This window comes from Ambystoma mexicanum, chromosome 4p, assembly GCF_040938575.1.
Source record: "Ambystoma mexicanum isolate Mex_15411 chromosome 4p, UKY_AmexF1_1, whole genome shotgun sequence".
NCBI lineage: Eukaryota > Metazoa > Chordata > Amphibia > Caudata > Ambystomatidae > Ambystoma > Ambystoma mexicanum.
Window position 1 is genome coordinate 553,979,058 of NC_090927.1, and position 26,662 is coordinate 554,005,719.

The window sequence follows — 26,662 nt, forward strand, 5'->3', positions numbered from 1 at the left end:
AATTGGCCGGTACACCGAAGGAGATCAGGCTGCAGTGTGGAGCAGAGAAGTTGCTGGAAATGCTGCCCAGGGAAGTCTAGCAGTGGAAGGCTCTCCGTGCTTGTGCAAAGCAGGAACCGAAGAGCCAATGGGACGCTCTTCCAGACTACAAGCAAGCAGAAGTGAGAACAGTGAGACATGAGGGATGCCGAAGCTGCTGATGGAGACCAGTAAGCCCAGAGAGAGAGGTTGGGATGTTTGGGTACTTCATGGTGGATGATGGGTACTGTTAATTAACCTGGTAAGCCCAAACAAGAGAGCTGGGATAACGGGGCAATTGAGCAAAGAGACTTAGACTACTGAAAATGGGTTGCTGACCCAATATGTGAAAAGAATAGTTAAATAATCTTGGATAAAAGAGTAGGTGACTACTAATGAGAAGTGTGAGTTCAGTACAGGCAGCCAAATATTGAGCCAAAGAAAAAAATCCTGGAAGGAGAATAAACCAGGCATACCGCAAGTCCGGAACCCGTACCCAAGTAATGAAATGAGAAAGTTCAAGCAGAAGAGTAATCCATGCACACAGCGAGTCTGGCACCTGCACCCAAGTAATGAAATAAGAACGTTCTGGCAAGAGAGTAAACCAAGCATACGGCAAGTCGAGGACCAGAACCCAATCAAGATTATTGAACTTGAGAAAAGGGGAAGCAGTCCCCCCAAATGTGAAATATATGAACTGTGGAAAAGCTAAGAAAGCCCGGGGCAGAGATACACTCCTTGAGCTTGCGATGTGTGGAAATTGTGCAATATGTGAATATGTGCCAACTTTCCCAATTCACAGTACAATATGTGGGCTTTATTCCGAAGGGTCTTGTCCAACCGCAAACAGAAAAGGTAAAGTTCGTTATGGAAACCCCAACACCAAAAACAAAACAAAAATCTGACAGCTTCCCTTGAATTAGTGGGGTATTACAGAATATTTATTGCCAACTGTTCTTCTATTACAGCTTGCCTTACTGACAAACTTAAAAATGTTGAGCCGCAAAACTTAAATGGCAAACCAATTATTTGTAGTGAACCATGCCTATCAGGTTGGGTTAGTGGAAGTTCTCTCCCAGGAATATTGAGTACCCTATTCTTATGTTAGCCGAAAGCTCAGAGGGAGAGAAACTATACCACAATTGAACTCAAGGCCCTAGCTATAAAATGGGCTGTGTCTTACTTATGGTATTACCTTACAGGGAGGAAATTCAGGTTGATTACTAAACATTCCCCTTTCACATGGATCAGGCTACGGAAAGACACTAATGACCGAGTCATGCGCTAGATTTTAGCCCTATTGTTTCATTAGAAAACACAGGAAAGGAAAAGGTCGAGGGAATGTGGATTAACTGTCCTGCTTCACAATAGGTGTAAAAAAAAACTGGGACATGAAGGTAAGGGTATGTGATGAATTTAGTGATGTCATCACTGCCTTTCTGTGGAAACTCTCTTCCCATTTGGCATGGGAAAGGCAGCCGTTACCTGATCCTGACCCTGGATGTGGCTATCTGAGGAAGGACCTTATTGGGGTAGACCACCCTCATGGGAGGGAGGTGGACTCACTATCTGGAACATGCTATCACCATTTCCACTCAGGGTATGACACCAACCCCTTGAATTCCCAATCCCATATTGCCTATTGTAATATAGAACTAGTACCTACATTCTGCACTGACATTAAGGCTCTTTCATACCCTTGTATCAAAATGACTGAGACAAGGCAGAGCACTAGAGCAATGCAGAGCACTGAAGCTGCAAAACCGGAGACATGCTCTAGTTGTTGGATGGATCCAATAGGTACCAGGATATTTAAAAACATCAAGCGGCAAGAAACATGGAGAACCAATACCCCCAATAGAGGAAGCAAATTGTAGCATGGTGCAAGATAGCTCCTACAGGCTCTGTCACAAGTATCTCAGAAGTCGGAGAGGCTGAGAGCAGAGGAAGATGTGGAAGGAAGTCAGTGGCATTGCGGGTACCGGCGAGCCTTCAAGATGCCAGCAAAAAGGAGGAAGCTGGGGTAATTACAGTTTGCAGAGAATGCTGAAGCTACCAGGAGACACTGCTGAGCCCAGAGTGGGGAGTTGAGACAGTGGGGCGCTTTGTGGCATATACTGCATACAATTAAACGACAGATCTATGAATTGGGTAAACCTGAGCACGAGAGCTGGGACACTAAGTCAATTATTAAATGAAGCAAGTGAAAGAGGGTCAAGGACCCAATGGTTGAATAAAGAAAATATAAAAGCATGAAACTGTTGCAAATTGAGAAAGTTCTGACAGATGAGTACTTCAAGCAACCTGATTACAAGTTTGGGACTCGCACCCAGGTACAAGTGAGCAAATTGAGAAAGTCCTGGCAGAAGAGTACACCAGGTGAACTGATTGCGAGTCTGGGACCCAAACCCAATTGTATGAACTTAAGTGTTTGGAAACAAAGGAGGAGAGTGTACCATAAAAGAGTCTGGGATTTACTCTCATGCTTGTCAATAATCTGTGCCTAAATTGAGGAATTCAAGAGGAGGGAGTCAACCTCTTTAGTGTGTGAACTCCAGGGGAACAGAGCTATTCCCCTTGAACATGAGACAACCATATTGCTAACAAGGGAAGGGAAGCAATCCCCTAAGGATTGGAACCTTGTGAACTGTGCCTAGGAGCCAAGAAAATGTGAATAACATAATAACATATTGGCATTTTGAATTGTGAAAGTGAGAAAAAGATCAGAAAAAGAAACACACTCTCTGAAATTGTGAAATGTAATGAGCCTGAGAAAGGGGAGGGAAACATCTCCTGAGGATTGTGGAATTTCGGTTGTTTATTTCTTTTTGCACCTTTTGGAGCTTTATGTTAGAACTCTGGAAAAGAGCTGTAGACAAGCAGTTGAAAGACTATCCCTTTTCACTTTCTCTTGAGTTTCGTGTGAAAGTGTCAGGTTAGGATTTGGACACAGGACGGAAGACTTTACTTTGCACATTCTGAACAGATGTCCTTCAGCTTCATTGAGGAAGGGAAACCACTCTTAGAGATAGGGCACAATATGATTTCCTCCAACCCCCTTGTACTAACCACCACACCACCTTTGTGTCCGAGTCTTACTCTTGGTTCCTTACAATATGCATACTCTCATTAACATAGAGTAGTTCATATCTCTCTCTCTCTCTCTTTCTCTCTCTCTCTCTCGCTCTCTCTCTCCATATATATGTATATATATATATATATATATATATATATATATATATATATATATATATATATATATATATATATATATATATATATATATGTGTGTATATTACACAGCCACAGTAGTGGCTGTGTAGTTATGGTTAAGTTGCTGTTTCCATAGGAAGAGCACTTTTGGGCAGCTTATAACTTCGCTCCCCCTGGACGAATCAACACCAGACTTTGCAAAAAAAGTATATGGCCACTCTGAATTTGAAAAGTTTGGTGATGTTTGGCCTACAGGCCAAACTGCTGGATGGATTTTCACCACATTTGCGGCAGGAGCTTGATCCTGAAAGCATGGTTTTGTAAATTTGGTGAGAATCCGTCCAGTAGTTTCTTTTAAAATGACGAAAAAGTATGCCTCGAAAAATTAGTGATGTCTATGTCTGCTCCGCGGTCACACTTCCCTGTTCGCTACGCGGACAAGAAATCGATTGGCTAATCCGTAGCATCATGTCCACGGACATGTGACGCTTTCACTGATTGGTTGTGGAACAGCGTGAAGTGCGTCAGATTCTTTTGCTGCGCCCGCCATATTTTGTTCGTGTTTTGGTTGTACGCAGACATCGCCGGTAACACACATAAAACAAGACACCATTGCACTTGTTACACTTATGAAATATACTGTTTCCGAAGGTGAGCGTTAATGAGGTTGGGATGGGGTGTGGCAGCAGAAAGTCAAAAAGTGGTGTTTTATTGTCACCAAAGTCATACAGTAAATTGGAAGTTGATGCTCAACTACTGCATCTGTGTTACAATGTATTTAGAATAATATTGCAGTCAGACTGGCGTCCTAGAGTTTGAAAACTGAGGCAGCCACCTGCACTGTTTGATGGAAACAGCGGTTCTGCAAGTGTATGGGAGTAGCGGTTCTCATGAATGGATTCTCATATGTTGTTGCAAAGTGAGAATGTATTTGTATTCTGAGTGAAGGTCACTTGCTTAGCTTTTTTGGTTGTGAGCTCAGTAGGCCCACGCATCCCTCTAAAACCATAAGGGTCATGTGTTTTTGACCTGCAGCGAAAGGGAAACTTAAGCAACATTGCAGGGAGTGAAAGTTTGCAAAAAACTACCATTTGATAAGGTTATGTTTCAAAAACGTTTGTAAGGCACATGAAATATCAGTTCACGCAAAATCCTTGCTGCAAATACATTGCTGTCTGACTTTATCCGAAACCAATGGAGGCAGTAAATATCATGTAAGTTTCATTGTGACGACTCTACACCAGACCGAGTTTAAATTTGTTATTAGCAGAACAATAAGTTTGACAATATAACTGAAGTATTACTTTTCTGTGCAGTTGTCATTTTTTTTCACTTACGAAGAGTGCAGATTCTCCGCCTTTGCAGGCTATGACTAGACTTACCCTTGTTCAACGCTAATATTTCTTCTTTAAAATGTCATGTTTGACCCCATCACTTTGTGTATCACTTTGCACGTTCTTTTGGTCTTTTTTGAAATCACGAGATGTAATTTTTTGTTACTTGGACATTAATTTTGGCTTTGTAACTGAAGGACCATCTTTGTGTGTAGTTGTCATTTTTTTTTACTTATGGAGAGGGCAGATTCTCGGCGTTTGTATCCTGTCACTAGATTTACCCATGTTCAACGGTAATCATTCCTTAAAATGGCATGTATGACCACGTCGATTTGTGTATTTGTTTCCACGTTCTTTTTGTCTTTTTTGAAATTGTTAGCTGAAGGCTGCGTATTGATATGTACTTTCTCTTACGCTTTCCGACCAGCTACATCCTTCCTCACTGTGCTTGTCATAGATTCCAGATGCCGAGTGATGGCTTCTTTGGACGCCAGATGCAACTGATCATGACCGGCAGCCTGTCGGTCACAATTTTGTGGGATGATTGCGCAGGCCCCCTTTGTCCATACGCTGAAGTGGCCATTAGGAGTAACATAACATCTTTCATGGTGGTGTAGGCCGAAGGTCATGGCGACATCTTGGAAATCACTGTGCGAACAAAGCGGTTGCTTTATCGAAAACGCATACTTTGTGTATGCGAAAAGAACAACGTGTGCCTCACCATTAACATTTTCGATGATGCACATAGACACAATGGTATACTTTGATTGAAAATGGGAATAATCTGATGGTCTCGAACTGTTTCTTGTGAAATAAAACTACTTTACAAATTCTAAAATGTTTAAAAAACAATGTATTATATCAAAATGAAACGTGCTACGTTGTATGTCACTGTATGTTCATTTTCAGGTTCTGCGTCACAGCACATATTTTTGCTTTTTATAGGCTGCAATGGAAAGTAAAGAGGGCACATGTATGGAACAACCGCCTTCCCTTTCTATGGTGGCCATCTTGGAAAAGGATTTTGTTTTGTAATCTGGGCCGCTGTAGGTGGGCCGGATTATAACGAGAAATCCTACTTTTTAGTACCACACGTTACTTCTTTGCAAATCTAGATTGTTAATTGCAAATCTTATTATGTCCTTTACTGAGAAATATAAAGTAGAGGGAGTGTATGCAAATTTGTTTTTCAAATATGTTTACACTGTGAAAGGTGGTTCTTAAAGGAATACTTACTTCGTTTACGGATGGCGTTTTCTTTTGGTAGGACAGCTAATAAGGAAATTTGCAAACGGAAATGAGGAAAGAGGCACCAAACAGTAATATGGGGGGTAGGTGGAACAGTGGTGGTGTGAGTTATGGCTGCTTAGCTTACCATAACTTGCGAATTTCAGGGATTTTTAGATCTTACTTGTTTTTATTAGTGCAACTTAACCATAACGTCCCTTTAACAATGTTTTTTTAACTGAATGTATATATATATATATATGTATATATATATATATATATATGTTATGTTATGTTAAAGGTATTTGTACCGCGCACCGTCACCAACGGAATTGGTTCCCAGGTGCTCTGGCGAATCTGCAACCGAGAAGGTGGGATGGGTTAGTAGGGTGAAGAGGGAGTAGGATAGTGAGAGGAGTAGTGTACTGTTGGCAGCTTCAACTCGGCAGACACCGGGTGCTGAACATTGGTGCGAGTAATGGATCGGTAACAGTCCGCGTGTGCTGTTGGTGCAGCTTGTGTGGTGGAGTGCATGCAGCCTGTGCAGGAGATGGTTGTGTGAGTTTTTTGAGTGGGATAAGTATGCAGAGAGGTTGAGTTTATATTGGTTAGTGGGTTATGTAACATTTAATATGCTAACATTCACAGTTCTGTCTAAGTGTGGCACTCGTTAACCTTCACAATATTATCTAGATGCAGCGCAGGCTAATGTTCACAATTTTATCTAAGTGTGGGATATGCTAACATTCTCACTTCCTTTTAAGTGTTGCGCTTGGTAACCTCCATAATTCCATCTAAGTGTGGCACATGCTAACATTGACAATTCCATCTAAGTGTGTCATTGGCTAGCCTTTGTACTTCCATCTAGGGGTAGCACCTGCTACCATTCACAATCCTATCTAGATGCGACGCAGGCCAAAGTTCAGAATTCCATCCAAGTGTGGCATATGCTAACATTTACATTTCTATCAGAGTTCTATCAAGTGTGGTACATGCTAACTTTCCTAATTCCATCTAAGAGAGGCAGATGCCAGTATTCACAACCCTATCTAGATGTGACACAGGACAGCATCCACAACTCCCACCAGGTGTGACACTAAGGATGCAATGCAAAGCAACATTTCCAATACTGTCATGGATAAATTAAGGCTGGTGGTCACAAATCTTTCTAAGTATTCATGCTCTAAGTCAATGGCAGTCCATGTTATGCAAAGGTAAGGTAGAGTGGCAGGGGATTTCTGGTGTACAGTAATTGCTTTGTACCCCACCCATGCCACACTTACAGTTTTTGTTGGTGTCTGTTAACTGCTGCTTCACTGGCTTCCCCTGCCGACACCTGCAGACACTTTGTGATCCACCTCTGTTGGAGCCGCACTTTGCCTGAAGCCCGACAAAGGTGAATGAACAAAGATACCAAACCTGGTTTTTCGCACAGAGAAAAACTCGAGGACCCCTCCACAAAGAAATGGTGAAAAAAGAAGACTGGCCACCATTTTAACTAAGGAGGCTCAGGCGCCATTTTGAAAAACGTTACCAGAGCTGCGAAAAGTTCGCGGTCGGGGTAAATCATGGTAGTTCGTTGCAAAACCACTGCCACCAGCCATTCTGAGAGGGAAGGGCAACACGTCAATGCCACATGAGTAACTGCTAAAGGCTACACCAAGAAACCCCTCCAGCACTCCACTACAAGATAGGGCCCTCTGGGTCTAGAATTCCACAGGACCAAGCAACGTTAATCTCACTCCACCGCTCCTGGAATTAGCAGTTGATCCCAGAGAAGGTACTCAAACCCGGGGAAATCCAATTGCGAAACAATTGCAAAAGATGATGCCCATGATGATGCCCATGGAGCCAGCCAGACTCTACAACCAAAAAGAAACAGTGAACAAACTCACATCAAAAAACATGAGTGAGAAAAAGGGTCTCACTCTCTCCAGGTAAAAATATCAAGTCATCAAAATCCAGCAAAGCCGGTGGGGGTCTTCAAGGCAGAAGGAATTAGCACATCTCTGAGAACTCTCCCCAACAGGTTAGACTCCCCATCAAACCCTATGACCAGGCCATTCACAGACAGCCTAGATCCACTCAATCTGAAACACCACACCTCCATTCCCAAGGGAGGCCACTCCCTCGACTAAATATTCAGCACTGCAAACAAATCTACCCACCTATCATGGACGGACAACTCAGCACTTTCTTTTACCATACCACTCAACACTGTAGTCAGCACCCAACACCCCACATGTCCAACAACAAAAGCCCCCTCAGCATTCCCACTATAGAACAAAGTGGTAATCACCTTAGATCTTGAATTCTCTCATCTCACTCGTCCTTGCAGAAGGACCTCCAGCAATATAATCTTTCGACCTCTGGCTTACCAATGCCCTCAAACCCCTCACCCTGTCAACACGTACCGCACAGAGATCTGGACCAACACCAAGGTGGTTCACCCCCAGTCTCAAACCTCTCAAAACTCTGAAGCACTGTCTGGAACAGGCCTGGAGAGCCGATCCCTCAGCCCAAAACAAAACCACCCTCACGAGGACAACCAGAATTTACATATCGGAAATCAGAAAAAGCAAGAAATCTTTCTACAGGAACCAAATCCAAAATGCTTGCAACCCAAGAAAGAAACTACATGATATGATATTTTATTTATATCGCACTTGTACACAAGTGTTTCAGAGCGTGAAAATCAAAATCATAGCAGAATTCAAATCTCCCTCATGCTCTTGGCTGTCTATTCCAAGCTCTCAAGCCTTATGAGACACCCTCTTGCTCCACTTCTACAATGCTGCCAAGGAAATGCACAGCGCCATCATCGTCAAACTTAAAATCCTGCCGCCACCACCCACCCGTCTGCAGCCCCCCACCCAAACCCCCCCACACTCACATGTTTCTTTTGACTTTCTCCCACACACCAATAATTTCTCTCGTTTGTAGTAGTTAGCCGCCCATCAGGCTCCCTTGAAGACCAGTGCCCACCATCAATGCTCTAAAAAATACTAACCTCCATCTGTGCAGGTAACGTCGCACACACAATCCTTAATCACTCACATCAGGATCCTTCACAAAAGCCCAAAAAAATGCTAAACCAAACCCATTCTCAAAAACCGACCTTTGACCCACTCCTCCCCCAAAACTACCGACCAATGTCCAATACGTGTTTCATTGCAAAATTGACCATGCGGTTTACACAGAGGTTGGCTAATTTGCCAAAGCCAACAATCTGCTAGACCCAGCCCAATCAGATTTCAGACCACTAAGGGGGAACAGAATCCCCACTAGTCTCCGTCTGGGATGACCTAAAAAGAACGATTAGATTTGTCCGCAGCCTTCGATAACATCGATGATTCTACTCTATTAGCCAGACTACAAACACTAGGAATAGCAAGCACAGCCCTTTCGTGGATCTCCTTATCTCTAACCGGTCGCAAATCATTTGTCTCGACCAGTTCACATCCATATCACGCCGATTTTGTAAAGGAGTCCCCCCAAGGAGCGTCCACTTGACCACTAATCTTCAATTTTTACATACAACCCATTCCCGCAATCATTTGCTCGTAACATCTTACCTGCTACAACTATGCAGATGATACCCAGATCATCCTAAAAATCCCAAACTACGAAGGCTCTGCCAGTGCGGACCTGTCATCGTGCCTCTCAGAATGCCAATATATATATTCCATGAAATAACTTTGTTAAAGGGACATTATGGTTAAGTTGCACTAATAAAAACCTATGAAATTCAATGAAAAAATGTAGTTAAGGGGACTTTATTGTTAAGTTGCACTAATAAAAACCTATGAAATTCAATGGAAAAACATTGTTACACGGACGTTATGGTTACAGGTAAAACCGAAAAACCTCAGAAATATGCCATTTGTGGTAAGCTAAGCAACCATAACTCGTGTCACCACCATGCACTGCTAAGACTAACACCCAGGAAATCAAAGATGACATCACACATGTCATTGATGACATCACTGATTACATCACATGTGAAATGAATGTTGATGAAAAGTCCCTACCTACAAGGGGTTGTTTTTATTATGTTGGTAACAAGATGTCAGGGGTGATTGTGTAACGTTAAACATGTAATAACTTGCTAACAATTGAAGACTTACTACACACTTGTGCTAGTACAAACAATACATATGAAGACCCGCAATGGATATAAATCTGAGGCACATACAGGGAAACTAAAGTAAGGAAGAAAGAGACAGCATCCTCAGAAAATGTTAATAGCATTAAAGGTTATCTTCCTGTATACACATGACTAGTGTGTTTGAGGCCTGCTATTTCCCCATTCATGTGCGCCATGAGCTGAGACCAGACTTCTTATGGCCATATTCCATCCCCCCACCTCTCCAGAGATTATTTGTTGAGTTTGACGAGTGCAATGTTGCTTTTTTTTTATGTTTTCACTGCGTTGTCCACGGACCCCCAAAAAAGTCTGCTTATCCAAGATGGCGGATGTTTCAGGGAAACCAACGCATTTCACGTTTTCCCACCACCCAATTAGCGGCCGCGTCCCAATGTCCGTGGACCATGCAAAAGTCAGCTAATTTTTCTGGCCAATCAGAGGCTAGTTTGCGGACCGAACAGGGAAGTGAGTCCGCGGCGCGGACATAGATATCACTATTTTTTTTGGATTATGTTTTGGTCATTAAAAAGAAAACTACTGGACGGATTTACACCAAATTAACAAAAGCACAAATTTGGGACCAGGCTGCTGCTCCTACCACAAATTTGCGGTTTGGGCTGTAGGCGCAACAGAAATGTTTTCTCCATTCAGTCTATGGGGAAAAAAAAAATTTTGGGACCCCCCCGTATAACTTTGCCCCCCCCGGACCAAACCTCACCAAAAATTCAGAGTGGGCCATATACTTTTATTTGCAAAGTTTGGTGAGGATTCATCCAGGGGGAGCAAAGTTACAAGCCTCTCAAAAAGTGTTCTTCCTATGGGTTTAGCAACTTAACCATAACTACATGGCCGCTACCGCAGGCCATGTAATATATACATATTTATGTATATATATATATATATATAATATATATCTATGTATGCGGAAGGGGTGAGAGAGAGAGAGAGAGAGAGAGAGATAGAGAATGAGAGAGAGAGAGAGAGAGAGAGAGAGAGAGAGAGAGAGAGAGAGAGAGAACGAGAGAGAGGCAGAGAGAGAGACAGAGGTTCATTTGGAATAGCATGCTTTATTATTTTTCATTATTTTTCAGAAGGTGCAATTGCAGGAAATCACGCAACACTTGTCCACTTGACAGTTGAGTATTGTTACCCAGGGCATATTATCACAATATAGACCAATCTAACAAAATACTTGCAAAAATGCAGTGCAATTGCACACATTATTTCCACTAGGGCAAACATCGACCTTGAGCAGACCTGCATTGAAACATATATATTTGCACCAGGGACATTTTTGACCCTGTGCAAATAAATCACATATTTGAACTTTCACTAGTGCAAAGTGTTTACAGAATGGCCCTGGGTGACCAACTCATTTGGTGTATTCATGTTGAGGACAGTAACCAACAGTTCAACCTATTACATTTTTATCATGTATATTTTTCTATGATAAAGTCGTGATCTACCCAAGGAACAACTTACGTAGACATTGTGGGATTTCTCCTCTCCATGTACCTCTTCCTTCACATGAAATAATGGCTGGACTGGAGAGATGGTGCCCCAAGGCACAGCTGTAACTCACACTAGAACCCCAATGATAATCCGATCCTTCGACCATTCCGTTTACTACTTGGGGTGGTGGGCCACACACAATAGCTATTTTAGAAAGGGAAAAAAAAAAACAGAATTAGACAAGATCCATACTACCCATTTATTCACAGTAAATATCACTAGAACCTTTCACCTTAGTGGAACACTAATTCCCAGTTCCAATTCAGACTGGTTTTTCCAGAGAACATGTTCCATTTGGCAAAGCAACAGGCGTTATGTTTTTGCAATCACAGAATGTCTTCCACTTGGCATAGGACATGTGGTTTCTTTTTAAACTCACTCCTTGATAAACTCACAACTATGCGTTTTGAGCTGTGAAGTCTCATATATGAATTCGGTGACAATTGCATTGCCTATTTAGTACGAAGGGGACTCAGGAGCAAAAACAATTTTTGAGACATGGACTATAATCTGTTCCTCTACCCTACTTTGATATTTTCATTTTTGGCTAATGAATGGAAATGCTAAATTGTCTGTGTGCTTGTTTTTCAAAAATACATTTCTCTATGCATTGAATGTGTCCTTTATCAAAATATGTGTTTTATTGTCTATCTTATCCATGTGCTCCAATTTTTTATTTTCTGTAAACTCTATGCAATATCTATCTACCTCTCACTCTTCCTTTCTGTCTATCCATCGGTCTATTTGGAGCTTCTGATATACTTTGTAAAATGCTACCTGACTATGCAGGATTCTGAGGCTTTTTGCATCTGTCATCCTCCAATGGTATGCCCCACAAATGATACTTGTAGATTCATTGGAGATAACAGGCTACCTGGAAATTTGAGTAGCTACATTTTCAGCACCTTCTGGAGTTTTATGTTGGATAACATATCCTTGAAGAAAGACAGAACAGAACACCTGTGAAACAAGACTTCGAGCGTCATATGCATGTGGTATGTGACAGAACGAGCAAGAGTGTCTTTTGACTTATCCCGATAGTGTACAGTAGGTGAGTATTGCTGTCATTTCTCGGGACTGCAGGGGCAGTCTTTGCCTGCTTCCAGAACCTTAGAGAGATGTGTGGTAAATCCGCCTGTAGCATTGCTAACTAATAAAGCCGGTTTGCAAGAACAATGCCTGTCTTGCTGGTGTCACAGTTGTATGTTGTGTTCAGTTGCACATGTTTCCAAGTCACTGTAAATGTTGTGCAAGGCATGCTAAATTTAGATTTTCATAAAAGTAAACTTTACCATTCCATTACTCAAGGAAATCTGGCTACTACTGGATATAGCCTCAAATGAAGACAGATTCTACCTTGAATAAGGGCACAACCATATGAATTGTGGGCCATGTTTTCGTATTAGACTTGTAGTCATTTGAACAAAAGTGTAGTGTACGTGTCAAAGTCTTGAAAAATTAGACAAATAAATGACATTCTGTGTTTTGGTTGATCTCAGATACTATAGGGAATGGCTGCGAGCATCAATATATCAGAATATCAATTCAATTAGATAATGCAGAAATGAATTGACAACAACTCTATTTGGCTGTTCAAAGCATGTTATTACACAGTTCAAGAATAATTTATGCAATGAAATCACTCATTCCAAATAACACGAGTGGTATAGCTCACGTCTGATGGAATAGCATAGTTTGTATTACTATTTTAACAATGGGTTGAATGGAAAACGGTCCTTTTTTAACTGTGACAGAACGCTCTGTGTGCAGAATTGACATCCTGTTAAATGATTAGTTGTGAACTTCATCTGAAATAAACTCATTTGCTTGTGGAAAACATCCATTAGGCAGATCTCGGAGGGAGACATTACAGACAAACCTACCACTTAGATCAATGCATGTAAGATTAGCAGAAATGTTGCTTTTGTTGAAGTGAATGTGTTTTTGTTGAAAACCCATATATATTCCAAGATACAAGCCCGATGAGTTGAAATCCAGTTCAAAATATAATGCTGTCTGTTAAATATAATCTCGAAAATATCATTACATTGATAAATAACCATTTAATTGACAAGTTAATTGCACATTCAGTAACAGATTCCTAGAGCTGTATATTATCACATAACTCTGGACAGCATTAAGTTCCACGAAAAATATGCTCTTGTTCAATTAGACTTTACTTAATGGAGAATATATTAGTATATCATTCTTATGTTCAGTCAAATGGGCTTCTAAGCAACTTACTCTTAGTGACAACTACCAACTCACCCATATACATTTCTGCAAAATGTAGAGTTAATGTTGACTGAAACGTGCACATGGCAAATGACAATTGGCCATACATTATCAGTTTTAATTTTTGAGCTGCTGTCACACTGGAAACCAAATGCAGACATGAATTTGACTGACAAAGGAAAACATATAGATATGAACATTACTTATTAAAATGTATACATTTAGGCAATCTTTTTTTTTTCTTTTGAAAGATGATTTTATCATGCCTTCTACAAAAGTGCAGGTGTTAGTTGTTCTTGATTTGCGGACCCTGGTTTGATAGTTGATGAGCATAACATATGTGATGTGACAAATCTAGCGGTATCATCACTGGTTCTCACTAGGGAAGTGTCTCTTTTGCAGCCACAGAAAGACAGAATCTACCTAACTGTATCCCTGGGTGTGGCTATTTGCGGGAGGACCATGTAGGGGAGGACACACATCAGAGAGCCAAGAAAATATTGAGTCAACATAATCCTTCAGATGTTATTCCTAATAACACCCCTGTTCCTTTACAGCATGCCTGGTTGGCTTATTGTGACGTTGGTAAAGAGTTCCCAGGTTTCCCTGGCCAACATCCCAACATCTGTATTTATCTCCTCCACTTTTGTTGTACTGAGATGAAGAAGAAGGTTGGAACAATAAGGATGATCATAAGCGGTAAGCAAACACCACGTTCTAGTCTTTGGAAAGCGTTAACTAATGCTGTAGAGTTTAAAAAACACACAGCTAATCAGAATACAAGAGAGAGGCAGAGAATGAACCTGTTTGCAACTTGTTCTGATGCCAGACTGTGAGAAGCAGCACAGAGGCTGACACGAATGGCTTGCAGGGAGACCGAGCCAAAAGCGATGCACCGCTTTATGGCCACGGGCAGCTCGAGTGACCCAGAGCAAAGGAAGACAAAGTGAGAGCTAATTGGCTGATGCGATGCATGCCCAGTCAACGGACTGAAAGGGAAGAAGAAGGGAAGACGCGAGAGATATCAAATCCGCCTTGTAAACCCAGGGAGAATGAATGGGTTACTGCGGCGGTTGAGGGTGAATACTGTGTTGTATTAACAGTGCAAGAGAACCTGATTAAACCACTGAAGAAACTGAATCAAATATGAACCTTTTTTAAGAAAGGGTCAGTGACCCAATACTTGGGAAGACAGATTGAAACAGATATGAAGAGGGTTTAGGAATGATCAGTGACCCAATACTTGGAAAATCAGATTGATAATACTATGAACAGTGTTAAGAAATGGTCAGTGACCCAATACATGGAAAGAGAGATTGATAAAAATAGGAACAGTATTAAGAAAGGGGCGGTTACACAATACTGGAAAAACATTATTTCAGGCATTAAAGAAAGAAAGAGTGGAGAATGAAAAATGCCTGGCAGGCAAACAGTAGGTCCCATTACAAGTCTGGCGGTAGCCATGCCGGAAAAACCAGCAGGCTGCCGCCAGACCCAGAATGATTTACTGTCTCCGTGATTGCCAGAATCACCGGGGCATTACCATCCCAGTGACCCGGTAATTCAAGAGGCATAATTCTGTTAATCCCCATTCCCATGGATTCCCATAGGACACCATGGTGATGGGGACAATGGAAACACCAGCACTGTAAATAACGGTGATGGGGTTTCCATTTCCGTCTGCAGGCAGGTGGCATTACTACAGCCAGAGACCTGGCGGGAGTGACACCACCCACCTGCAGAACTTGTAGTCTGCCAACCCGGAGACAACAGTGGCGGCGGGTTTACCACAACCGTTGTTTCCGGACCGCAGGCTTGTAATGAGGCCCAGTGAGTCTGGGACTCACATCCATGAAAGGATAAAAAAAGCCCTGGCAGGAGAGTAAACCAGGAACTGTGCGAGTCTGGGACTTGCATGCAAGATATAGAATGCTTGTATCTTGGCAGGAGCGTAAACTAGGAGTAACAAAGAGATTTAAACCTGAAACCATGAAAAAGTGAGAACTACTGCAAAAGGGAAGAAACATATTCCTTTTAACGATCAGTAAGAATGTTGCAAATACCCTGGCAGGAGAGTTCACCAGGGGTAGGAAAAGGAACACAGAATGGATAAAGTAAGGACCATGTCCATATAAGCTTAACTAAAATACAGAGTGAGATAAAGTAAATATTCAAGAGAACCATGCATTTAAAGGAGACTCAAATGAATGGTGAAAAAAGAAGGAACAGAAGGGAAATAGTTATTTCCCTTAAAACTGTGGAAGCATAATAAGTGAAGAACTAAAAGGAAGAAGTTGTCCCCCTTGAAACTGTGAAGTGAAATATTGTATGAAGAAAGAGACATAAGGGGAGAGCCATTTGAAACAGTGGATCATTATTTAACCTTTCTTCTGGAAGTACCGGAAAGACAGTGAAAGACCAGAAGTAACATAGGGGAAGGGAGAAGCTCTTCTTCACTTGGAACTTGAATTCCTTTTCTTTTCTGCACCTTGGAACTTTTTTGTTTGGAAATTTGAAAGAAAGCTATACGTGCATACCTTAAAGAAATCCCTTTCTACACATTATTTTGAATTTATGGTGTAAATGTCAGTTTAGGGCATTGGTCTAAGTGGGTGGGAACGGTTGGGAGTGGTGCTCCTGTACTTTTTAAAAAATTTTTACTGTTCCTATACTTTTATTTTATAAAGAAACCCAAGTGTAGGAAGAACTTGAAACTTGCACTTCAGTGAACTACAGTAGACATTCACTTAAACATGGGGTTTGTCGGGAGGTGAGCAGGTCAGCAGGGAACATAGTTCCACTACTTCTTTTCATGCGCTTTGACCACTGGTTTAGGGTATTTGGACACAGGACCGAGGATGCTCTTTGGTTTAACATTCTGACACAGACGTTCATTAGTTTTGTTGAGGCTGGGAAAACCCTCATAGACATAGGGGCAGGTAGGATTTCCTCAACCCCTCTTATTATTTTGACTACAAATGACCTTGTTAATGTTTGCGAGTCTTACTCTTGATCTCTTATAGTTACCATACCTTTGGCATCTTTAGTTGGGATGTAACTAGGTACATACTTTCAGGAACTTAGAATGGAATCAGTTTTTGCCAGATAATTGTAGAACTGCATACAAATGAGGTCACAAATAGGTAATTTGTACATTTGCAATGAGGACTTGATAAGAATGGGCAAATACCTGCAGGTATAATTGAGTTTTTGTGACGGATTGTCATCTGGCAAGTGTGTAGAAGCCATGTTTTGTTTTAATGTTTACTAAACTAATAAAAACACACAGGTGATTTCCTCCCAGGAAGGGAAATGTCTAATCAGATTCCCCTTTTATAAACTCCTTTCCAAGCGCATAGTGCACACATGTTCCATGCTCGATCAGAATTCTGATCTGCAGTGCCTGCTCTAAAGTGTTCGCCAATGACACAAGCAAGTTAAGAAGTCACACATGCGCATTTGACAGCAGCAGTGACAAATAAGTCTCTGCAGTGCCGGGGCTGCATTTTACGTATGCACCTCTGTTCCAAAAATGAAATAACTATGAGAATGCTACCATGGTGGCATGATCAACTGTAAATATAACCAAACCTGAGTTTATAGTATGACAGCTATTATTTCTACTAATTATCCAATGCATATCCATTTGACATCACACATGTGCAATCCCTGTGAGCCCAGCTCAGCTGTGAAAGGATCATGTGTATTCACTGAGCCAAACTTTCTGCTGCTGCCAGCAAGACCGTAGCCCTGGAAGTTGGATGTCTTTGTTCCCTTGAGAGGGCTGGTAACACCCTCCCCAATGAGACAATCACTCCACAGGGAGCTGTCCTGGAAACAGGAATCAAAGGGCACACCCATTCAAAATTCACACCAGGATTCTGCAAACCAAAAGGATTTTTTATTCTATTTAGAAGTGAAGGGGCAGGGTTATGGTAGACAGATAGAGCTCCTTAACGATGCAGGAATATCCGCCATCGTATTTCTCTCTGCCTGTAGCTATATTTCCTGTTTCCTCCAATTCCTCTAACTGAAAGCATGTTGGCTATGATGTCAGAAGGTAAAGTCCAATTGTTTCAAGAACAGTGATTGGAACCTTAAATGAGGCTTGCTTTTGTCCGATCACCTGTAGACATTTGCATTTGAAAGAAGGGGTTTCCCACCCCTACTTTAATTCACTCTTGAACAAAAACCTCAGGAAGAATTGATTTGCCCTCTGTTGTGGAGGCAGTCTGTCCCCAAGCCCTCTGTCAGAGGTGAAGACTGAACGTCCAAGACAGAGGTAATCTCTATCTCCTAACCATCACCAGGGCACGCTGAGGGTGAACTGCTGCTTGATGAATACCTGACTCTCTGCCAGACACAATGTTAGAAGGACGCATGTGTTGAAGGAAGACTGCAATTGTGTGTCAGCCTCCCCCATGTCTGGGAGTCTGAGAACAAGTAATTATCTGCTCCTTGAATCCATGGACTGGGATTCACAGCAACCTGAGAGTTGAGACAAGCGGTATCTTTGTGTTTTGCCATTAAACCAATTTGAACTGTGATTCAAACTCATTCAACACACACTCGGCCAATCTTCAAGCCATTGTTTTGTACCGTGAACCAGTTTGCCATTGAATTGTGCCAGCTGTATGTTTTGTTGCCTCAGTTTGAAGCCCATTGGAGAACCCGCCACCTTCAAACCACCTCTGCAAACCACCAGACCATGCGGGGTCCTTCTATTCCACGAATTTCGAATGCCAAAGCATAGCCTCCTGCATATTTGCTAATGAACCAAGTGTCTAACTGTTAGGTTGGCATGACATATGCATGGAATCATGGAATCAGGTGTGGCATATACATGGAATTGGAGGGGCTCGGTGAGGTTATGATTGGTTTTTACATAGGTTACAAAAGGTTTGGCCTTACCTTAATTGCAGCCTTTGGAAAGTGCCCCAAGCCAAGATGGAGGTGTCCAGCTTAACTTCTGATTGGCTGGTGTTTGTTTATTGAAAGGACAATGAACATTCTAAACTGCCGTTCATCATTGTTGCCCAGCTGAGAGGAGACATTTTGAATCTGCTCCTGCTTAACTTGATCAGGGCCTTCAAGTTTCAAGCGGTTGAGCAGCTTAATCTGGGAAACTAGTAGTGTCTGGCATCGTTTGGGATACAGGACAGGAGAAAGAAGATTCAAATTACATCAAAGGAGAATCTACTGAGACTCTTTTCAGAAGATAAGTGACTTGCTTAATACTAAACTTAAGAGTAAATATTTCTCGCAATGCTTACCCATATTTAAAACCTTAAAATTCAACATACAGAACTTATAAATAGTTATATTCCTGAGTAGTGATATGTGACGCAAACGTGTTCAGATTCAAACTGTCAAGGGAGCGTGTGCTTGAACTGGTAAAAGTTAGCGCATTGTACACCTCATCTATACAGAGGTTGCGGCTGATCTCACGTGCGTTTGAGCAAGTTACCACTGAAAAAGGTTTTGTGCGTGTCAAGGTGCAGTGCGAGGGCGTGTTCATCTATGCTATGAAAATCTACAGCGCGTGTGCGTGTTCTTCATGGCTACGTAAATCAACAGCGCAAGCGCGTGTTCTTCTTTGCTACGTGAATCACCAATGCGAGCGCATGTTCATCTTTGCTACGTGTATCACCAGCACAAGCGCATGTTCATCTTTGCTACATGAATCTACAGCATGTGCACGTGTTCTGCATAGCTACGTGGCTCAACCACACACATGCACCTTCTTCTTTGTGCTACGTGAATCTACAGGGCGTTCGCGTGTTCAACATTGCTACATGAAAATTCAGCACATGTGCGCATTCTTCTTGCTACATGAATCTTCAGCATGTGTGCGCACTCTTCTTGCTACTTGAATCTTCAACACGTGTGTGCGTTCTTCTTGCTACTTGAATCAACAGCGCATGCGCAAGTTCATTATTTCTACGGGACTCTTCAGCACGTGTGCGTGTTCTTGATAGCTACGTGAATCTTCAGCGCATGTGCACAGACTTTGTTTTAACACTTTCCAAAAGTGCGTGTTTGGTTATCAATAGCGCAAGTGTGACCGTATGCATTTCTCCAGTGCTTCAACGGGGACTTCACCTCTGCACGTTTAATAGGCGCAGGTTTGTGTTCCTTGTATCTAAAGGTTTTTGGAACATTTCTTGTTACAAGGTTTTCTTCAGAAGTCACGTGTCTCAGTTTTCAAGGAGAACAGAATCTAAATTGAGACACCAATTTAGTGGAAAGTTAAAGATTTGCAGGAAAGAGATTGCAAATTCATTCTAGGACTGCAAGTTTCCTGCAAGTATAACTTCTCAGAGTATATTCAACAGAAGTATCAGGTATGATCTTTTAACTATTTAGTTAATGATATAGCATCTGAAGTCAGCTATCCAGTGAGTAATCAAGGTGTTTGTATTTGCTTACATGTTTTGAGCCAGCTAGTCAATAAGCATCCAGCCTGGTGTTTATTGTTTTATCCACTTCCCCCTTTCCCTTGGGAGTGTGGTAAACTGAGCTGTTAAACAAACCAAAAGCTCTGAGTGCTACATTTCAGGGGGATTGTTGGGGGTTCAGCAGCTTCCGCGGATGCAAGTTCAGAACCTTAGCCTGACAGTATGAAAGGCCAATACATTTAGTCTGACTGAGCTGTAATGAACCCTGACGAGACAACCATGGAGGCTTTGGAAGTTATGGTTAGGGAAATGCGAGAGGAGTTACGAGTTGCTCATCAGGAATATACAAATCTTTGTCAGAGGATGGATGAGTTAAATTTAAAGGTCCCGCAGATGCAGGAAGCAGAAGTTAGACGAGATGAGGAAGCTTCGGGGGGTGCTGGATCTCCTCTGGAGTTGGAGGGAGTGAGAGAATAACTTAGGCTTCCAAGAAGAGTGGGGGTGGTGGGTGGTTTAGGAACTTTAGTTATGCCTGTTCCATGGGCAGCCCCAGAGCGCTTTTTAGGAGATTCCAAAAAATTTCAGATATTTCAGATGCAGTGTGAATTGCACTTCTTGAGTTGTCCAGAGTTATATTCAACGGATGCTTAAAAGGTAACCTTTACCTTGTCTTATTTTTCAGGGGAAGCATCTGCTTGGGGAAGTTTATTGTTGAGTCAATAGAGTTTGGCGTTGAAAAATTACTCTCTTTTCCTGGCTGAGATCAAAAAGTTGTTTGACAGAAGACAGGTCTCTTTAGAGGTGGATGGGAACTACTTGAGCTTAGTAAGGGTGGAAAGGAGATGGTGGCTTATATTACTCAATTTTGATCTTTAGTCCTAGAGAGTAGGTGGCCGGAGGAGAAGAGGGCTTCTTTGTTTTATAGAGGATTAAGGGAGGAGTTAAAGGATGCTTTAGCCAGAGTTTTGGAGCGTCCTATGACCTGCGATGCTTTAATTGATTTGGTGGCTCAATTAGATTTTCGCCTAACCGAAAGACGTCTAGAGTGAAGACGTTTGCAGGGATAGGTGAAATTTCAGGGAAGGATCGAGCAATCTAAGGTTGTTAGGGTGAAGAGGGAAGGGAAGCCAAAAGGTAGTGACCAGCAGGGTCGGGTGAGGGGTCCTCTGTCCAAGGAAGAGAAGGCTAGAATACGAGAGAATAATTTGTCTCTATACTGCGGTAGGAGTGGCCATTTTCATGGAAATTGTCCCTTCGCACCCAAGAAGATCTTCAACTGTTCAGGCAGGATGCATTAAGTGGCTAACATATTACAGACGGCTGTTCCTCACATAACAATGAATGTATTCTTGATGTTAGAGAAGGTAATTTTGGGAACTGGGCCAGTTATGATGGATTCAGGGGCCACAGGTTGTTATTTTATGGACTGGAGATTGGCTAAAACCTTAGGGATTCCCTTGTTGGACAAGAAGGAAGTGGAGCAGGTCAGAGCAGTGGATGGGAAGTCTCTTTCATCAGCTCCGATCACTCATGTGACAGGATTACTAGTCATGGAATTGACTGGTGGTCCTAGGGAAGCTATCTCCTTTGAGTTAATTGATGCTCCATTTCTGAAAATAATTTTGGATATGCCGTGGCTTACACTTCATAATCCTAGGATTGACTGGAGTGCAAGAATTGTAGCTTTAGAATCTGCTTTTTGTCAGGAGCATTGTTTCTCAAAAGTAGTTCCTCTAGAAGATGGGAGAATTGTGGAGTCAGTCTCATTTTTGCTAGCCGAAAAAGGGGCAATAGGTTTTGACATTGGTGCTGTGTTGAGGGAAATTCCTAGCTGTTATCAGGATTTTTGGGACGTATTTGATGAAAAGGAAGCTGGAGCGTTCCCTCTGCATCGGCCCTTTGATTGCAAAATTGACTTGGTGCATGGAGCTATTTTGCCTAGCAGTAGAGTTTATGCTTTAACAGAAAAAGAGAACGACTATTTGAAAGAATATTTAAAGGAAAATTTGGCTAAGGGGTCTATCCGGCACTCGCAGTCGCCGGCAGCTTCACCGTTGTTTTTTGTGCCAAAATCAGATGGGTCCCTTAGGACTTGTATAGATTATAAGGCGGTAAATAGAGTTACTGTGAAGTACCGGTATCCTCTCCCTTTAATCTCAGAAATGTTAAATCAGATCCAAGGTGCCACAATTTTTTCCAAGCTGGATTTATGAGGAGCTTACCACCTAGTATGAGTACAAGAAGGAGATGAGTGGAAAACAGCATTTAAGACCAGGTTTGGACTTTATGAGTATCACGTTATGCCTTTTGGCCTCAGCAATGCCCCAGAGGCTTTTCAGTTTTTTTATCGAAGAGGTTCTTAGGAAATATCATGACATCTTCGTTATCGTATATATTGACAATATTTAGATTTTTTCTCAGGACTTAGGAAAACATAAGATTCATGTTCGACAGGTTTTACAGAAGCTAAGAGAGAATCATCTCTATGTGAAATTGGAGAAGAGTCAATTCCACAGCGACTCAGTTGAATTCTTGTGTTTTGTGATTTCCCCAAGTGGCTTGGAAATTAATCCCAAAAAAATGCAGGCAGTACGAGATTGGCCAAATCCAACTAAGGTGAAGGAGGTCCAGATTTTTTTGGGGTTTGCAAATTTCTACCGAAGATTCATTAAAGGCTTCTCCAGTTTGGTAGTTCCAATTACTCGTCTTTTGAAAAAAGGAGTTCTGTTTATTTAGGAGGCTAAGGCAGAGGAAGCTTTTCAGATTTTGAAGGAGAGATTTGTCACCAGTTCTATCTTAATTCATCCAGACATGTCAAAACCATTTTTTGGTGAGGCAGATGCATCCAATGTGGCAATAGGAGCAGTACTGTCGCAGAGACACATTGTGACAGGGCAGTTACATCCAGTAGCCTATTTTTCTAAGAGGTTTTCACCGACAGAGGAAAATTATACCATTTCAGACTGTGAACCTTTAGCTATTAAATCTGCATTTGAAGAATGGTGACATTTTCTTGAACACTGCAAGAACTTTGATGCCTCAACAACTCCAACTCAGGTGGTCTTTTTTCTTGGCTGATTATGACTTTGTGGTTACCATCAAGACGGGAAATCAGAATGGGAAAGCGGATGCCTTGTCTCAGCAGTTTCCAGAAATTGAGGTTAAGTCTGTGTGTGAGCCCACTCCTTTAATTGCAACTGAACGTTTGGTCCTAGCAGGAATCGAAAAGGATGGTGAGGTTTTCAAGAAGGTACAAGAATGCATGACTGAGTCACAACTTGAGGAATGGGCTAGTTTGGATCCCGCTCGCGCCACTTTCGGGCGCTGCTTAGAAGCAGACCGCCTCCCTCATCAAGCAGCCCTCTGTGATGCTGAGGTAAGCCTGCGGCTTATTGTACTCAACCTCCAGCATGCCCGCGTCCCGCTGCCCACATGTGCGTCGAGCCCGTAGCTCTGCGTTGTAATTCTTCCAAATTACTTGGCTGGGTTTCCAACCCCGATTTTTGCTGAAAGAATGCCTCTTCTTGCCGAAATTTCCGAACTAACCACGAGGCTTTCACCTTCCAAGATGGCTGCCGCCATATTCACCTAACCTGCCTGGCCTTAGGCCCCTGACGCCACCTGCATCTATTGGCCATTACAGTATTTGAGCGCCCTATCAGAGAGCACCAGCAGGAGAAGCCGGCACTCCCCCAAGACACTCACTAAGGCTCCTGACCTGAGCCTGACCAGAGGCTGCCAGAACCCAGGCCCCAAATCTCTGTTTGAGTGCACCTTCACCCCTGCCATGACAAGTGCTGCCATTACGACCACTTTGATGTCCCTTGTGCCCGATGCAACCCGACATCATGATCTGTGAGTACTACGGAAAATCACAACACTCAAAATACATGCGACTCTACGATATGCATACCTGATGGTACAACTCAAAACTTTCTGTAGTCTCTAACACCACACTTGTGATGTAATAGCTCCTGGGTGACCGTTAGATACGTGTACCTTCACTTTTACATCCTCCTATATCCTAGCCTCACTGTAGGCCATCTATATCCTAATACCACTTTCAACGGCTCCCACCAGACCCCATTGGCCACTATCCCGCTGGATACATATCCACAGTACTCTATTTAGCTGGGCTATTTGCCACATTGCTCGCCACTTGAACCAAATCCATGATGCCCCTCTCTAACCTATGGCCTAATATTCAAAGGGCTTCATTATGACCCTGGCGCTAAGTGTTTAACGGCACCGTAAAAGGCTGCGGCGCCGTTAAACACCTAGTGCCTAATTACGAGGTCCCTTTGCGGGGCCCGACCTTAACAGCTGGTTTTACCAGCCGTTAAAGTAGGGACCGGCAAAGGGACCTTGGTGCTAATTACGGTATCGCAATTTCCGGTACCGTAATTAGCGCCTTCCCCATTACCATTGAGCCCTATGGGGCAAAAATGGGAATGGGGAAGGGCCATGGCGGCATGGGGAATTACCGGCCCACTAACCTCGGAATGGGGTGGTAATTCCCCATTCCACCATGGCAGAGTCCGGCATGGACCATGGTGCTAATAGCACCATGGTTTAGCGCCAGAGTCCTAATGAGGCCCAAAGCCTAACTGAATTTATCTACCATCCCGCCCCAGCTGTATTACAATGCCATAAAAGTCAGAAAGTGCTTCTGTCCTTTCCAGGTACTACCCATCTATATAGCTTAGCCAAACGTGCTGCCTCATCTCTAGTTGTCGCCTCAATGCATTTTAGCCTAGAGTGTATTCTCAAATCTAGGTATTGCCTTACTGCACTTTAGCCGAAGTGTATTCTCAAATCTAGGTATTGCCCCACTGCATTCTAGCCTAGAGTGTATTCTCAACTCTAGTTGTTGCCTCACTGCATTTTAGCCTAATGATGTATTCTCAATTCTAGTTGTTGCCTCACTGCATTTTAGCCTAAGAGTGTATCACCAAATCTAGGTAATGGCCCACTGCATTTTAGCCAAGAGTGTATTCTCAATTCTAGCTGCTGCCTCACGGTGGCTTTAGCCTAAGAATGTATTCTCATCTCTAGTTGTCGCCTCACTGCATTTTAGCCTAATAATGTATTCGCAATTCTAGTTGTTACCTCACTGCGTTTTAGCCTAAGAATGTATTATCAATTCTAGTTGTTGCCTCACTGCATTTTAGCCTAAGAGTGTATTTTCAAATCTAGGTATTGCCCCACTGCATATAAGCCAAGAGTGTTTTCTCAATTCTAGTTGCTGCCTCACTGCATTTTAGCCTAAGAATGTATTCTCAATTCTAGTTGCTGCCTCAATGCATTTTAGCCTAATATTGTATTCTCAATTCTAGTTGTTGCCTCACTGCAATTTAGCCTAAGAATGTATTCTCAAATCTAGGTATTGCCCCACTGCATTTTAGCCAAGAGTGTATTCTCAATTCTAGTTGCTGCATCACTACATTTTAGCCTAAGAATGTATTCTCAATTCTAGTTGCTGCCTCACTGCATTTTCGCCTAATAATGTATTCTCAATTCTAGTTGTTGCCTCACTGCATGTTAGCCTAAGAATGTATTCTCAAATCTAGGTATTGCCCCACTGCATTTTAGCCAAGAGTGTATTCTCAAATGTAGTTGCTGCCTCACTGCATTTTAGACAAGAGGGTATTCTCAAATCTAGTTACCGCCTCTTTGCATTTTAGCCTAAGAGTGTACTTCCATCTAGCTGTTGCCGCACTGTATTTTAGCCTAAGAGTGTATTGGACTCACACTGTGCAACCGTGTGGCCAGACCATGATCACCTGGTTCACTCTCACCATGTTCCCCTTTTCTGTCATGCAGGATAATGTACCTTTTAGCAGCAATAGCTTCATAGCCTTCAAGGATGGCCTAGCCAATCTCAGATGTCCTAGACACTACCCCATCCCTTGCCCCACACCCTTCCTACAATCCCGGCCACCGTTCCCACCGAACTGCTACTCTCACCATACCTCCTCCAAAGACAATGGCCTCCCAGACAACACTATCTCTAATAATTCTCTCAATCACTGCAGACCCATTGCTCCAGGCAGCGTCTCACCGATTACCAAGCCCAACTATACCAAACGTTATACTAAGCCCCCACTCCGAAGGCCCCAGAACCCTTATGCTCAGCTAACCCCAACCTTACAGTACGTAACAATAGACTAGGCACTAGGTTCCCCCCTAAAATTAGTAGGCACTCTGCCAACCTCAACACCAAAACCGATAAGAAACCGAAGCCCCTTAATAAACCCAAACCACGGCCCCTAAAAGGAGCCTTACTCAATGTCAGATCCCTGGCGGGACACACTACAGAAATTGCTGACACCATTTTAACTAATGATATCGACTTCCTCGCCTTAACAGAAACTTGGTTACATAGGGTGTCAGCACCATATTTATCGCTAGCTATCCCTGTCAACTATTCCATCATCAGAGCTGACAGACCTAATGGTAGGGGAGGTGGCGTAGCGATCATCTCTAAATCACCACTAGGTTGCAGATTAATTCCTCCTGATCACTTAAATCTTGTGAGCTACCCACAGTCAAGTTACAAACCTCTCCCACAAGTACGA

The 26,662-nt window shown here is 42.5% G+C and overlaps 1 protein-coding gene across 2 annotated transcripts in view; it reads right to left on the reverse strand.

Moving 5' to 3' along the window:
- Positions 1-26,662, reverse strand: part of CSMD1 (CUB and Sushi multiple domains 1) — a 5,442,057-nt gene that overhangs the window by 230,415 nt on the left and 5,184,980 nt on the right. For both annotated transcript variants that reach the window (XM_069606098.1, XM_069606099.1), the window contains exon 60: positions 11,422-11,595. In XM_069606098.1, the coding sequence (XP_069462199.1) occupies positions 11,422-11,595 (174 nt within the window). The remainder of the gene's footprint in view (positions 1-11,421; positions 11,596-26,662) is intronic.